At 36.7% G+C, this 15684-nt stretch overlaps 1 protein-coding gene across 10 annotated transcripts in view; it reads left to right on the plus strand.

Annotated features, from left to right (window-relative positions):
• The window catches only part of AXDND1 (axonemal dynein light chain domain containing 1), a 177767-nt gene that overhangs the window by 45011 nt on the left and 117072 nt on the right, over positions 1-15684 (plus strand). For all 10 annotated transcript variants that reach the window (XM_055255123.2, XM_063627440.1, XM_055255124.2 and 7 more), the window contains 2 exons: positions 14093-14194; positions 15017-15171. In XM_055255123.2, the coding sequence (XP_055111098.1) occupies positions 14093-14194; positions 15017-15171 (257 nt within the window). The remainder of the gene's footprint in view (positions 1-14092; positions 14195-15016; positions 15172-15684) is intronic.

Here is a 15684-nt window from a genome sequence, read left to right on the forward strand (position 1 = left end):
ATCCAATTAATCATTGATGGACACTTCGGTTGATTCCATGACTTTGCTATTGTAAATGGTGCTGGAATAAACATATGAGTGCAGGTGTCTTTTTGATTAAATGATTTCTTTTCCTTTGGGTATATAACCACTAGTGGGATTGCTGGGTCAGATGGTAGTTCCATTTTTAGTTCTTTGAGAAATCTCCATACTGTTTTCCATAGGGGTTGAACTAATTTACATTCCTACCACAGTATATAAGTGTTCCCTTTTCTCTGCATCCTCACCAACATCTGTTTTTTTTTTACTTTTTAATAATAGCTGTTCTGACTGTTGTGAGATGGTATCTCATTATGGTCAAAGTCACTATTATTTCCTGATAATGCAATTACCTACCTAGCAAAGATAAATTTAAATATTATTTGAATTAATTAGCCTTTAATAATGTTGCTGAATATAAGATAAATATACAATTTTTAAACAAACGTTGGGCAAATAATGCAATTTTCTACCCAGAAAAAAATAAATTTAAACATTATTTGAATTATTTAGCCTTTAATAAAGTTGATGAATACAAGATAAATACAAAAAAACCCCAACGTATTACCTATATACCAATAACAAACATTAGAAATGCAAAGAGGGAATAAATTTAATAAGAAGGGATAAGACCTATATCTTGAAAACACTAAAACCATACTAAAGAACTTAAAAGAAAACTAAAAGGAGAGCTGTTTAGCTTATCACTGGTTGAGAATTATAATCAATATTGTATAGATGTCAGTTCTCTCCAAATTAGTCTTGAAATTTGATATAATTCCACTAAAAATCTCAATAACAATTTTATTTTTAGGAATTTGGCAAGTTGTTTATAAAACCCATCTGGAAGAATCTGAATATGAGAATAATAAAACATTTTAAAAGAAGATTAATAAAAATAACTTGTACTTTTAGACATCAAAATGTATTATAAAGTCAAAGTAACTGAGAAAATGTGTTACTTGTGTTAGAATAGATAGATACAACAGAACAGAATAGAACAGTCAGAAATAGACTCACCTATATATGGGATATTCAAATTGTGTTGGCACAATCGATTATTCAATTGCTAAAAAATGTAGATCTCAGCTGGGCATGATGGCCAATGCCTGTAATCCCAGCACTTTGGGAGGCCAAGGCAAGTGGATCACCTGAGGTCAGGAGCTTGAGACCAGCCTGGCCAACATGGTGAAACCCCGTCTCTACTAAAAATACAAAAATTTGCTGGGCATGTTGGCGGGTGCCTGTAATCCCAGCTACTGAGGAGGCTGAGGCACGAGAATTGCTTGAACCCAGGAGGTGGAGGTTGCAGTGAGCCGAGATCACACCACTGCACTCCAGCCTGGGCAACAGAGCGAGACTGCATCTCAAAAAACAAAACAAAACAAAACAAATTTAGATCCCTACCTCATTAAAAAGATACCTAAAAAGTAAATCCCAGAGGGGAATAATTAAATGTTAAAAACAATGTAATTATAAACATAGTGAAGAAATTACATGAGAATTTTCAAAAAAATAGTAGCTTTTGTGACATATAATTCACCCAATTAAAGTGTACAATTATATGTTTTTTAGCATGTTCGCAGAACTGTGAAACCATCACCACAACCAATCTGAAAACTTCTTCATTACCCTCAAAAGAAACTCCATACATTTTAGCAGTCGCTTCTCATTACCCCCAACCCATTCAACTTAGGTAATCATTAATGCACTTTCTTTTCTCTCCAGGGTACATCTTTTTTTTTTTTTTTTTTTTTTTTTTCCTGAGACGGAGTTTCGCTCTGTTGCCCAGGCTGGAGTGCAGTGGCGCGATCTCTGCTCGCTGCAACCTCTGCCTCCCGGGTTCATGCCATTCTCCTGCCTCAGCCTCCCAAGTAGCAGGGTACATCTTATAATTTAATGCACTCATATAATTTGTAAAGATCAAATATGTGTATTTAGGATAGACATCATCTAAAATATTTGTCCTTTCTTTGTGGTAGATACATTTGATTTACTCTTTTCTAGCTATTTTAGAATGTGCAATAGATTGTTGTAAACTATAGTCAGTCTACCTATCTAACACTAGGACTTATTTCTTCTGTTAAATCGTATACTTGTACCCATTAATCAACCTCTCTTTGTCTACTCTCTCTCCTACCCTTCCTGGCCTCTGGTAACCACGAATCTACTCTATCTTCATGTGATCCACTCTTTTAGCTCCCACATGTGGGTACTTGCAATCTTTGTCTTTCTGTGACTTGGCTTATTTCACTTAACAAAATGACCTCCAGTTTCATCCATGTTGCTGCAAATGATAGGATTTTATTATTTTTCAATGGCTGAATAATATTTCCATTGGGTTTATATACTGTGTTTTCATTATTCATTCATTTGTTGGTGGGCACTTCAGTTGATTCCATATATTGGCTATTGTGAATAGTGCTGGTATCTTTTGATATATTGATTTTCTTTCTTTAGGACATGTACCCAGTAGTGGAATTAATTGCTGGATTATATGGTAGTTCTATTTTTAGTTTTTTGAGGAACCTCCGTAATGTTCTCCACAGTGGCTATACTAATTTACATTCCCACCAACAGCATACAAGTGGAGACAAAAGTGACTCCATGTTGAATGCTAATGTGCCATGTTGACTTCTGATTAGCCCCAGTCAACTGAATGCCTCCTGATTTCTGTTTACTTTTCTCAGTGTAAGAACAAAGCAACTTTGATGTTATCACACAAATTATAAGGCTGTGATGCTTACAGCGTTCTTGCCTGTTCTGGAGTGTTGCTTTTGTGTTGCACAAAACAAGCATACCCTTTCTTTATGGTATATAAGCCTTGAGCCTGGGGAGTAACAGTGCAGAGATCTACATGTCTTGTGGCTACCCAAGACCATGCTTCTGTTAGTTTCCCCAATAAAACACCCTTTACCCACAAACTGGATTTGTCTGCCTTGGTTTTTGGTTTCTCAGCTCCTTCGGCATTTGGAAAATTCCTTGCATATATGGCCCTTTTATAGAACAGTTCTCCTTTCTCCACATCTTTGCAAGCATCTGTGTTGCCTGTTTTTTGATACAATCCATTTTAACTGGGGTGAGATGATATCTCATTGTAGTTTTGATTTGCATTTCTTTGATGATTACTGATGTTGAACATTTTTTCACATACCTGTTGGCCATTTGTATGTCTTCTTTGGAGAAATATCTATTCAGATCTTTTGCCCATTTTAAAATCAGATTATCTCCTTTTTTTTGCTATTGAGTTGTTTGAGCTCCTTATAAATTCTGGTTGTAACTCCCTTGTCAGATAGATAGTTTGCAAATATTTTCTCTATCTCTGTAGATTTTCTCTTCACTTTGTTGATTGTTTCCTTTACTGTGCAGGTTTGTAGCTTGATGTAATTGCTTTTTCTTTCTTTTTGCTTTGGTTGCCTGTGCTTTTGAGGTCTTACATGGAAAATCTTTGCCCAAACCAATGTCCTAGAGTGTTTCCCCAATGTTTTCTTCAAGTTTCAGGTCTTAGATTTAAGTCTTTAGTCCATTTTGATTTGATTTTTGTATATGGTGAGAAATAGGGGGTCTAGTTTTATTGTTGCATTGGTCTATATGTCTGCTTTTATGCCATTACCATGCCGATTTGTTTACTATGGCTTTGTACTAAATTTTGAAGTCAGGTAGTGTGATGCCTCCTGCTTTGTTCTTTTTGCACAGGATTGCTTTGGTTATTTGGGGCCTTTTGTGGTTCCATATAGATTTTAGGATTTAAAAAAAAATTTCTGTGAAGGATGCCATTGGTATTTTAAGAGGGCTTGCATTGAATCTGCAAGTTTCTTTGGGTAGTATTGCCATTTAACAATATTAATTCTTCCAGTCCATGAGCATGGAATATATTTCCATTTTTTATGTCTTTTTTTTCCATCAGAATTTTATAGTGTTCCTTGTATAGATCTTTTACTTCTTTTCCAAATTTAGGTATTTTATATTATTTATTGCTATTTTAAATAGAACTGCTTTCTTGATTTCATCTTCAGATTGTTTGCAATTGGTATATATAAATCTTACTGATTTTTGTATGTTGATTTTGTATACTTAAAATTTATTGAATTTGTTTTTCAATTCTAACAGGTTTTTGGTGGAGTCTTTAGGTTTTTTTAAAGTATAAGATTATGTCTTTTGTGAATGAGGCTAATTTGATTTCTTTATTTTCAATTTAGACACCTGTTATTTCTTTCTCTTGCCTAATTGCTCTGTCCAGGACTTCCAGGGATAAAAGTGGTGAAAATGGGCATCCTTGTCTTGTTCTAGATCTTAGAAGAAAGGCCTTTAATTTTTCCCCATTCAGTACAATGTTAACTGTGGGTTTGCCATATATGGCTTTCTTTTATTTTGAGGTATGTTTCTTCTGTACTAAATTTGATGAGGGTTTTTATCATAAAGGCATGTTGAATGTTATCGAGTGCTTTTTCAGCTTCTATTGAAATGATGCTATGCTTCTTGTTCTTGGTTCTGTTAATGTGATGTATCACATTTATTGATGTGCACATGTTGAACCATCCTCATATCCCTGAGATGAATCCCACTTGATCATGGTGAATGATCTTTTTTAACATGTTGTTGAATTTGGTTTGCTTATATTTTGTTGAGGATTTTTACATCTATGTTCATCCATGATATTGGCCTGTAGTTTTCTTTTTTTTGTTGTGTTCTTGTCTGGTTTTGATATCAGGGTAATGCCTTATGAATTTGGAAGTATTCTTTCCTATTCAAATTTTTTGAAGAGTTTATGTTGAATTCATATTAGTTCTTCTTCAAATACTTGGTAGAATTAAACTATGAAGCTATTAGGTCCTGGGATTTTCTTTGATGGGAGACTTTGTGTTATGGCTTTGATCTCATTACTTGTTATTGGTTTATTGAGGTTTTCCTTTTTTTTTTTTTCCATTTTCCCCCAGGCTGGAGTGCAGTGGCACAATCTTGGCTCACTGCAACCTCCATTTCCCAGGTTCAAGCAATTCTCGTGTCTCAGCCTCTTGAGTTGCTGGGATTACAGGTGCCTGCCACCACACCTGATGAATTTTTGTATTTTTAGTAGAGACAGTTTCACCATGTTGGCCAGGCTGGTCTTGAACTCCTGACCTCAAGTGATCTGCCTGCCCCAGCCTCCCAAGGTACTGGGATTACAGGTGTGAGCTACCATGTCCAGCCCTAGGTTTTCCAATTTGTTCATGTATAGTTGTTTATAAGTCTCTAATGCGTCTTTGTATTCCTGTGGTCTCAGTTGTTACATCTTCTTTTTCATTTTTTATTTTATTTGGATATCCCTTCCTTCCTTCCTTCTTTCCTTCCTTCCTTCCATCTTTCCTTCCTTCCTTCTTTCCTTCCTTCCTTCCATCTTTCCTTCCTTCCTTCCTTTCTTCCTTCTTTGTCAAAGATGGTTGGCTATAAATGCATGAATTTATATCCAGGTTCTATATTCTATTGCATTTGTCTATATGTCGGCTTTTATGCCATTACCATGCTGATTTATTTACTATGGCTTTGTAGTAAATTTTGAAGTGAGGTAGTGTGATGCCTCCTGCTTTGTTCTCTTTGCAGAAGATTGCTTTGGTTATTTGGGGTCTTTTGTGGTTCTCTATGTTTTCCTTCCTTCCTTCCTTCCTTCCTTCTTTTTCTTTTCCTTTTTTTTTTTTTTTTTTTTTTGAGACAGAGTCTTGCTCTGTCACCCAGGCTGTAGTGTAGTGGGGTGGCATGATCTCAGCTCACTGCAACCTCTGCCTCCTGGGTTCAAGTGATTCTTGTGCCTCAGCCTCCTGAGTAGCTGGGAATACAGGTGTGTGCCACCATGCCTGGCTAGTTTTTGTATTTTTAGTAGAGATGGGATTTTACCATGTTGGCCAGGCTGGTCTTAAACTCCTGGCCTAAAGTGATCCACCTGTCTCGGCCTGCAAAAGTTGGGATTACAGGTGTGAGCCACCACGCCTGGACCTTTATCTTTTTTCTTGTTTAGTCTAGCTAAAGCTTTATTGATTTTGCTTATCTTTTCAAAAAACCAACTTTTCAGCTGGGCGCAGTGGCTCACGCCTGTTATCGTAGCACTTTGGGAGGTCAGAGTGGGTGGATCACCTGAGGTCAGGAGTTTGAGACCAGCCTGGCCAACATGGCAAAACTCTGTCTCTACTAAAAGTACAAAAAAATTAGCCAGGCATGGTGGCAGGCGCCTGTAATCCTGGCTACTTGGGAGGCAGAGGCAGGAGAATCTCTTGAATCCAGGAGACAGAGGTTGCAGTGAGCCAAGATTGTGCCATTGTACTCCAGCCTGGGCAGTAAGAACGAAACTCCATCTCAAAAGAAAAAAAACCCACCAGCTTTTCCTTTCATTGATTCTTTGTATTTATTGTCTCAATTTTATTTATTTCTGCTGTTATCTGTATTATTTCTTTCCTTCTACTAATTTTAGGTTTGGTTTGTTCTTGCTTTTCTAGTTCCTTGAGGTGCATTGTTAGGTTATTTCCCATCTTTCTATCATTTTGATATAGGAATTTATTGTTATAAACTTATCTCTTCATACTGCTTTCACTGTATACCATAGATTTTTGTATGCTGTATTTACATTTTCATTTATTTCAAGACAATTTTTCATTTTGTTCTTGATTCCTACATTGACCATTGGTCATTCTGTAAAATGTTATTTAATTTCTGTGTGTTTATGAAGTATCCAAGATTCCTCCTGTTATTGATTTCAAGTTTTATTCCATCATTGTGGTCAGAAAAAATACTCTATATGATTTCTACTTTTTTGAATTTCTTCGGACTTGTTTTGTGGCCTAAGATATGGTATATTCTAGAGAATGTTTCATCTGCTGACAAAAAGAATGTGTATTCCTTAACAGATGGGTGAAATGTTCTGTAAATGTCAGTTAGGCCTATTAGGTCCAGCGTGTAGTTTAACTCCATTTTTTGTTGTTGTTGGTGATTTCTTGTCTGTCCATTACTGAAAAGGGTGTTAAAATCCCCTAGTATTATTATATTACATTTTGTCTCTCCCCCCTTTTTTTTTTCTTTGAGATGAAGTCTCACTCTGTTGCCTAGGCTGGAGTGCAGTGGTGCAGTCTCGGCTCACTGCAACCTCCGCCTCTTGGGTTCAAATAATTCTCCTGCCTCAGTCTCCCAAGTAGCTGGGATTACAGGTGCCTGCCACCATGCCTGGCTAATTTTTGTGTTTTTAGTAGAGACAGGGTTTCACCATGTTGGCCAGGCTGGTCTCGAACTCCTGACCTCAAGTGATCCGCCCAGCTTAGTCTCCCAAGTGCTGGGATTACAGGTGTGAGCCGCTGTGCCTGGCCATCTCTCCCTTTATATCTGTTAATGTTTGCTTTGTATAGTTTGGATCTCCAGTGTTGGGTGTATAATTGTTATACCTTCTTTATAATTGTTATATCTTTTTGCTGAATTGAATCCTTTATAATTATATAGTAACCTTTTTTTTTTTTTTTACAGTCTTTGATTTGTAACCTATTTTATCTGATATAAATATAGCTACTCCTGCTCTCTTTTGGTTTCCAATTGCATGGAATATCTTTTTCTACCCATAAACTTTCAGTATGTATGTGTTATTATAGTTGAGTGGATTTTGTGTAGACAGATATTGTTGGGTCTTGTTTCTTTATCCATTCAGCCATTCTGTACCTTTTAATTGGATAATTGAGTTCATTTACATTCAGTGTTATTATTGATAAGTAAGGATTTACTACTCCCATTTTGTTGCTTTTTATCTTGTTTTATAACTCCTCTTTTCCTTTCTCACTGTTTTCCTTTGTGATTAAGTGATTATCTCTGATATTATGTTTTAATTTGTTGCCTTTTTTTTTTTTTTTTTGAGATGGAGTCTCGCTCTATTGCCCAGGCTGGAGTGCAGTGGCGCAATCTCGGCTCACTGCAAGCTCCGCCTCCCAGGTTCACGCCATTCTCCTGCCTCAGCCTCTCCGAGTAGCTGGGACTACAGGCGCCCGCCACCATGCCCGGCTAATTTTTTGTACTAAAAAAGTAGAGACGGGCTTTCACCATGGTCTCGATCTTCTGACCTCATGATCCGCCCGCCTTGGCCTCCCAAAGTGCTGAGATTACAAGCGTGAGCCACCGCGCCCGGCCATTTGTTGCCTTTTTTAAAGTGAATCTATTATAGGTTTTTGCATTGTGGTTACCGTGAAGCTTACAAAAAACATTGTATAACAGGTTTTTTTTTAAAAAAAAAGAGAGGACAATTTATCTTAGATTACAAAAAAAGAATAGAAGCAAATAAAAAATGAAAAAAATATACTTTATTCTCCTCAACATTTTGACTTTTAGTTATTTGCATTTACATGTTTGTATATTACCCATCTCTTAACAAGTTGCTGTAGCTATTATTGTTTTTGATAGATTTGTCTTTTAGGCTTCACACTAGAGTGATTGCATACCACAGTTACAGTATTAGCGTATTCTATATTTGTCTGTGTAGATCATTTTACCAGTGGGTTTTATACCTTCAAAGTTTTTTTTACATGTTGGTGTTTTTTCTTTTAAATTGAAGAACTCCCATTAGCATTTCTTGTAAGAGAGGTCTGGTGATGGTAAATTCTTTCAGTTTGTGTTTGGGAAAGACTCTCTCTCCTTCATATTTAAAGAATAACTTTGCTGGATATAGTATTCTTGGATAGCAGAGTTTTGTTTGCTTGTTTGTTTTCTTACAGCACTTTGAAAATGTCATTTCTCTCTTTCCTGCCCTGTATGGTTTCCACTGAGAAGTCTGTTGCCAGGTAAGTTGGAGCTCCTTAACATGTTATTTGCTTCTTTACTCTTGCTACTTTTAGGATCATCTTTTTGTTCTTGGCCTTTGAGAGTTTGATTATCGTATGCCTTGGGTGGTCTTGTTTGGGTCACATCTGTTTGGTGCTCTCAGACCTTCCTATAACTGGACATTCATATCTTAAGTTTTTGAAAGTTTTCTATTATCTTTTTTTTTTGTTTTTTTTTTTTGAGACGGAGTCTGGCTCTGTCGCCCAGGTTGGAGTGCAGTGGCACGATCTCGGCTCACTGCAACCCCTGCCTCTCGGGTTCAAGCGATTCTCCTGCCTCAGTCTCCTGAGTAGCTGGGATTACAGGCACGTGCCACCAAGCCTGGCTAATTTTTTTTGTATTTTTAGTAGAAATGGGGTTTCCCATGTTAGCCAGACTGGTCTCAAACTCCTGATCTCAGGTGATCCACCTGCCCCGGCCTCCTGAAGTGCTGGGATTGCAGGCGTGAGCCACTTTGCCTGGCCGATTCTTGTTTCTTTCTATCTTTTTTTCTCCTCCGATTGTGTACAAGTAGCCTGTATTTGGGTTCACCGATTCTTTCCTCTTCTTGATGCATTCTGCTGTTGAGAACCTCTGATGAATTTTTCAGTTCAGCAAATGTATTTCTCAAGTCCAGTAGTTTTATTTTTTTATTATTTCAATCTCTTTGTTACATTTCTCTGATAAATTTCTGAATTGCTTTTCTGGGTTATCTTGGAGATCACAGAGTTTTCTTACAACTGTAGTTTTGAATTCTTCATCAGAGAGCTCACGTGTTAGAGTCACTTACTTGTTCCTTGCTTTGTCCATTTGGGGAGATCATGGTTCCCTGTTTGCTGTTGTTTGTTATGAATGTATGTCTATTACTTTGCATTGAAGGGTTAGTTATTTATTTAGTCTTCTCTGTCTGGCTTGTTTTATGTTTGATTGGCTATTTTTGCTTAGCAAATCTTAAGGTTGCCGCCTCCTTTTCAGCACTACATGGTGCTTTAAACCCAGGTTCACCTCAACTCTAGTAAAGGATTGAAGTGCTACCCTTCCCATGTAGGGGAGTTTCCAAAGGCAATATCTCTGCAGTGTGAGAAGGATGGCTAGGGGCTAGTGCCCAGGGAATCTGTGGAATGAACCTCGCACAGCATGATGCTGTTGATAAGCCTCTCTCACATGGAGTCTCCTTTGGCTGAGTTGCAGAGCAAAGTTTCCAGGCCTGGGGATGGTAGTCCTTCTTCTACTCTTTGTCTCCGCCTGTCCTCAGGCATATTTATCTCTTCAGGCACTTGTGATGGTTTCCTGCCAAGAAATCAACATGATGGGGTCTCCTGCCAAGGAATCAACATGATGGGGTCTCCTGCCAAGGAATCAACATGATGAGGAAGCCTGTTGTCCATCTTGATCTCACTTTTTCCAGTGTAAAAACCATGAGTTTGGGGAAAATTTTCCATGTGCTTTGTGCTGGGCAGAAGCAGGGAGGGAGGTTGAGGCTGCAGTGAGCTGAGATTGCACCACTGCACTCCAGTGTGGGTGACAGAGTGAGACCCTGTCTCAAATATGTGTGTGTGTGTGTGTAAAGAGAGAAATATGGAAGCTCTTTTTTTTTTTTTTCTTTTTGAGACAGAGTCTCACTGTGTCACCCAGGCTGGAATGCAGTGGCACAATCTCAGCTCACTGCAACCTCTGCCTCCTGGGTTCAAGCGATTCTCCTGCCACAGCCTCTCAAGTAGCTGGGACTACAGGCACATGCTACCATGCCCAGATAATTTTTGTATTTTTAGTAGAGACAGAGTTTTACCATGTTGGTCAGGCTGGTCTCAAACTCCTGACCTTATGATCTGCCTGCCTCAACCTCCCAAAGTGCTGGGATTATAGGAGTGAGCCACTGTGCCCGGCCAAAGCTCTTTCTAAGTATGACGAGAAATCTTAAAATTTAAAACTTCCATTCAGTGACAATCACTAGAAATAAAAACAAATAACAAACTGGGAGAAAATGTTTGTACAGTTAATATTACTAAAATAGTCGAATAAATAAATTTTAAAGGTAAAATAATCCAGCAAAACAGTGGGCACAGACTATAAACAGATAATTCGGAGTAAGAAATTCAAATAGCTAATAAATATATGAAAATATGTTCAACCTCACCAATCATCAATAAGATGAAACATACAGAACAATTAGATAACATTTTTAGCTTAGCATATTGGCAAACATAAACAGATGATAAACATGAACATTTGCATGTACTATTGATGAGCATATATATTGATATAACCATTTTAGAAATTTTTATAGAGGCTAACAGTATTTTAAATTGGTACCTGTTTGATTAACCAATCACACAAGCAAGAAGTCATTCCATTCCTAAGAGATACTAATACAAGTGAATAAGAATATGGATGTTCATTTCAACATTGCTTGTGATTACAAAAGTATTGAAATAATCTAAATATCCATCAGAAGGAAAATTATAATTATTCAAACAGTATAATACTAAGGAGCCGTTTAAAAGAATGTTGTAGATATATATATGTATGTGCAAAGATGGCTATGATAAGTAAAAGAAACAGCAAGTTTTAGAATAATATAAAAGGATAGGAGAACATTTAATAAAAACTATCGCAAGTATATAAATAACTATGTGGCCAAGTGCAGTGGCTCAAGCCTGTAATCCCAGCACTTTGGGAGACTGAGGCGGGCGGATGGCCTGATGTCAGGAGTTTGAGACCAGCCTGGCCAACATGGTGAAACCCCGTCTCTACTAAAAAAAATACAAAAATTAGCCAGCATGGTGGCCCATGCCTGTAATCCCAGCTACTCGGGAGGCTGAGGCAGGAGAAACACTTGAACCTCGGAGGCAGAGGTTGCAGTAAGCCGAAATCACGCCACTGCACTCCAGCCTGGGCCACAGAGTGAGAATCAGTCTCAAAAAAAACAAAACAAAACAAAAAACAAACAAAAAAAAACTATATATAGTTTATATATGCACACACACAAAATCTTCACTAAGAGAACAGCAAACTAATAAGATAGATTACCTTTGGTTAGTTGAACGTTAGGGTTGGGTGAGCTGGTGGGAATTTTGAAATTTACTTTATACTTCTATATTGTTTGACTTTGTTTTAACAAATATATATTAATTTTTTGACTATGAAGGGTAATTTTTGAGGATCTACTAATTTTTAAAAATAAACTTTGAGCATGTGTTATGTGTCAGACATTATGCCATGTACTGGTTGGTAAAATAAAAATAATTGAGACAAAGTTCCTGCCCATAAAACTTTATGAGATTCAAATATCTCAACAATTGAGAATGATGAGCCTTTCCAGACAAATGAAATGTTAGTAGGGATAAATGTATAGATTAATCTTATTAATATGATTAACATTAATAATTACCATATTATTTTTTAAAAAGAAGCAGCAATTATTTATTCAGTTATTATTATGTGTCAGATATTTTGCTAAGGGAATAATTAGCATAGTTCTTACAGTAATCCCTTGAAATAGTACTATCATTACCCACATTTTTCATATGAGGACTCAGAGAGGTAATTTGCCTAAGTTCACATAGCTAATAAATGGTGAACCTAGCAAGTCTGATTCCAGAGCCTGAACTCCCAATTTCCATTATATACCATCTTCAGAGACAAAAGACAAACAAAACTCAAGGCAGCCACCTAAAGGAGGAGACCCAATGTAAGAGCAGTCCATGTAAAAAAAAAAAAAAAAAAAGATTTGTGACATTGAAGTAACTTGATTCGCTGTAAGGCAACTGCATGAAATGATTCTCAAAACAGTGCTGGACTTTTACAAGATTAGAAGTAAAGAGAATAGAAGGAGATCATTGTCTCATTTTTCTCTGAAATGATCAGACCTCATCTAGAATACAGTGTTCCATTCTGATGCAGAATTTTTAAGGGCACATTGACATTTTCAGAGGAAACAATCATGACAGTAAATACATGATGTAAGAAACAGATTTGAGCTAGACATGTTCAGTGGAGAAAAAAGAAGAAAAGTGAGATCCCTCATACTAGAAGTATTTCAACAGTAGAGAGCTGGCCCCTGGTAGAGGTTTCTGTAGAATTCCTTGCATTTATGAGCTTTGTGTTAGATCATCCCTAGAGTCCCTTCTAACTGAAGTGACAGCTAGAATGTCAATTCCCTGAAAATAAGGACTTTATCTCTTTTGTCCATGTCTATGTCCACAGTGTCTAGAACAGTATTTCATTAAATGACTATGCAGTTGATTTCTTATATTAGTGGTTCTCAAAGTATGGCCCAGGGACCCCCTGTGGGGCGGGGCGGGCGTCCATGAGACCCTTTTAAGAGCTTCAAGAAATCAAAATTAGTTTCATTGTAATACTAAAATGTTTTTTGCCTTTTTCATTCTCATTCTTTTATTAAGAGTATGCAGTGGATTTTTCTAGCAGCTACATGACGTGGTATATTCTAACAGATTGAATACAGAAGCAAATGAGAATCCAGCTCTATTCTTCTAAGGCAAACATTAGATTTGTAAAAATGTAAAACAATAGCACTCTTTTTACTAATTTAACAAAATTTTAAAAAATAAAGATGCTATTTATGTTAATATGTAATGGGTTTGTTAATGTTTAAGTGATTAACAAATACGTTTTAAATCTAGTTTAATTTCCGCCGGGCGCGGTGGCTCATGCCTGTAATCCCAGCACTTTGGGAGGCCAGTGCAGGCAGATCACGAGGTCAGGAGATCGAGACCATCCTGGCTAACACGGTGAAACCTCATCTCTACTAAAAATACAAAACATTAGCCAGGCATCATGGTGGGCGCCTGTAGTCCCAGCTACTCAGGAGGCTGAGGCAGGAGAATGGTGTGAACCCGGGAGTTGGAGCTTGCAGTGAGCTGAGATCGCGCCACTGCACTCCAACGTGGGTGACAGAGCAAGACACTGTCTCAGAAAAAAAAAAATCTAGTTTAATTTCCAATACAGTAAATATCAATAGATGCATTCCATATAAATAAAAGCACTTAAGATTATAAAGGGGTCTTGAGATAACATTTTTTGTATAAAGGGGTCTTGAGATCAAATTTTTGGAGAAGTTTCGCTATACGCTATACTTCAATTTGGTTCCAGTTCAGTGGAAAATGTGAATTTGTAATTTGTGTTAATGAGTTAAACAAAGAAATTTTAGTTGAGTTAATGATTCGATGAAAAATTGATATATGAAATCACTGTAATAAATTATAGTGGTTTGCTAATGTTTTAGGTTCCTGATTATAGTACATTATTTTTATAGGTAATTGAAAGAAATAGAGTCATATTGGCTAGAAGACTTTACCTTAATGAAAAAGGCTGGAATAAATACACTAAGCATTTCATCATACTGTTGTCAAGCAAGGTAGAGATCAATTATCTTCAGTTATGGGAAAAAAAGATGCCAAGTGGTGAGGGTTGAGACTGTAAGATGCCTTTGTTAAATTTATTGATTTTAAAAATATCGTTTTATATTAGTGCTTATTGTGTACAGAATGAAAAATCTATGGGAAGGTGAATAAAGGCTCTTATTTGTCTATATTTGTCTTCTAATTAAAGCAATTTATTTGTTTAATAACACTACAAGGTTACTCATATATGATCCTATTGATTCATGGTTAAAGTAAAAAAAGTAAATAGCTGTGTTTTTTTGAAACAATTGCATTATCAATTTCATGGGAAAATTCAGTGAGCACACTAGATAGAAAAGGAGGGCATTTAGCATGTTTCTACCGAGTCAAAACATTTACACTAGTCATTTCATTTAACCCTTAAGACAATTCTGTGAGATAGATATTAGGGTCTTTATGGATAATAAAAATTAATCCCAAATAGATTAGATAACATTGCCCAAGGTGACACAGCCAGTAATAGCTACAATTCACATTTGGTTTGGTTTGGCTTCTTGGTTCCTGTTCTGTCTAGCACACCACACTGCCCCTGTGAAAGTCCTGTGGAAACATTGGGTTCATGTTGCAAAGGAAAAAAAAACCTTGTCTCTTAATACTTTATGTACCATGGAAAATTCATCACCAAATGAACGGTGTAGTAGTGTAACTTTTCAATTTTTAATCAATTTTCTATGAATTTCTCTAGTATTACAATATTAATAATGGCCTGGTATATGTTAATGACTTTGTTATATACATAAATGAATATATTATTTGATTCTATGCATTTTATCTAGGACACTGAAGACCTTGCACTGTTGCAGAAGTTGACACAAAAATGGAGAAACTTAGTGAATAAATTTAAACAAGAGGTAGAACAAATGGAAGCGTCTATAAGCGAGACACTGAAAATTGTTAAGGATGGGCTTATCAAATGGCAGGAATTCTTCAAGTGAGTCACCAAGAATCTTGTTTTTCTGATAATACTTATATCATGTCTGATAACTCAGTCAAATTCTCTCTGTTCCTCCTTCTGTCTTTTACCTTGTAATCACTCTAACATTGATTTTGGGGAGCAGTCCCTATGAAGGCACAATCCTGCTAACAACCTTGAATAGTCCCGTGGTTTCTAGTGCTAAGTATCTCTCTAGTCCATCCCGATACCCCTGCTCAACTGCTGTTGTCCCCATTTGAGTCCAGTTCTTTTTCTTTTCTCTCTTTTTGAAATAAAGCCAACTTATTTCATTACTTTGGCAAACTTGAGTATTTGGATCCATCTGCAAATCATATGCAGAGACGTAAAACCAATGGGTGACAGTTGGAGGGAGATGGTTTTGATTGGATATCATACTTTGCAATGATTAGAGAAATCTGACAATGAAAGAAGCTGCTAATAAAGTAGTTAAGTTGAGGTCAGATGGCTAAATCACAGCCAAGGTTAGTGGGAATCTATACTTTGGATGCA

The sequence above is a fragment of the Symphalangus syndactylus genome, chromosome 12 (assembly GCF_028878055.3).
Source record: "Symphalangus syndactylus isolate Jambi chromosome 12, NHGRI_mSymSyn1-v2.1_pri, whole genome shotgun sequence".
NCBI lineage: Eukaryota > Metazoa > Chordata > Mammalia > Primates > Hylobatidae > Symphalangus > Symphalangus syndactylus.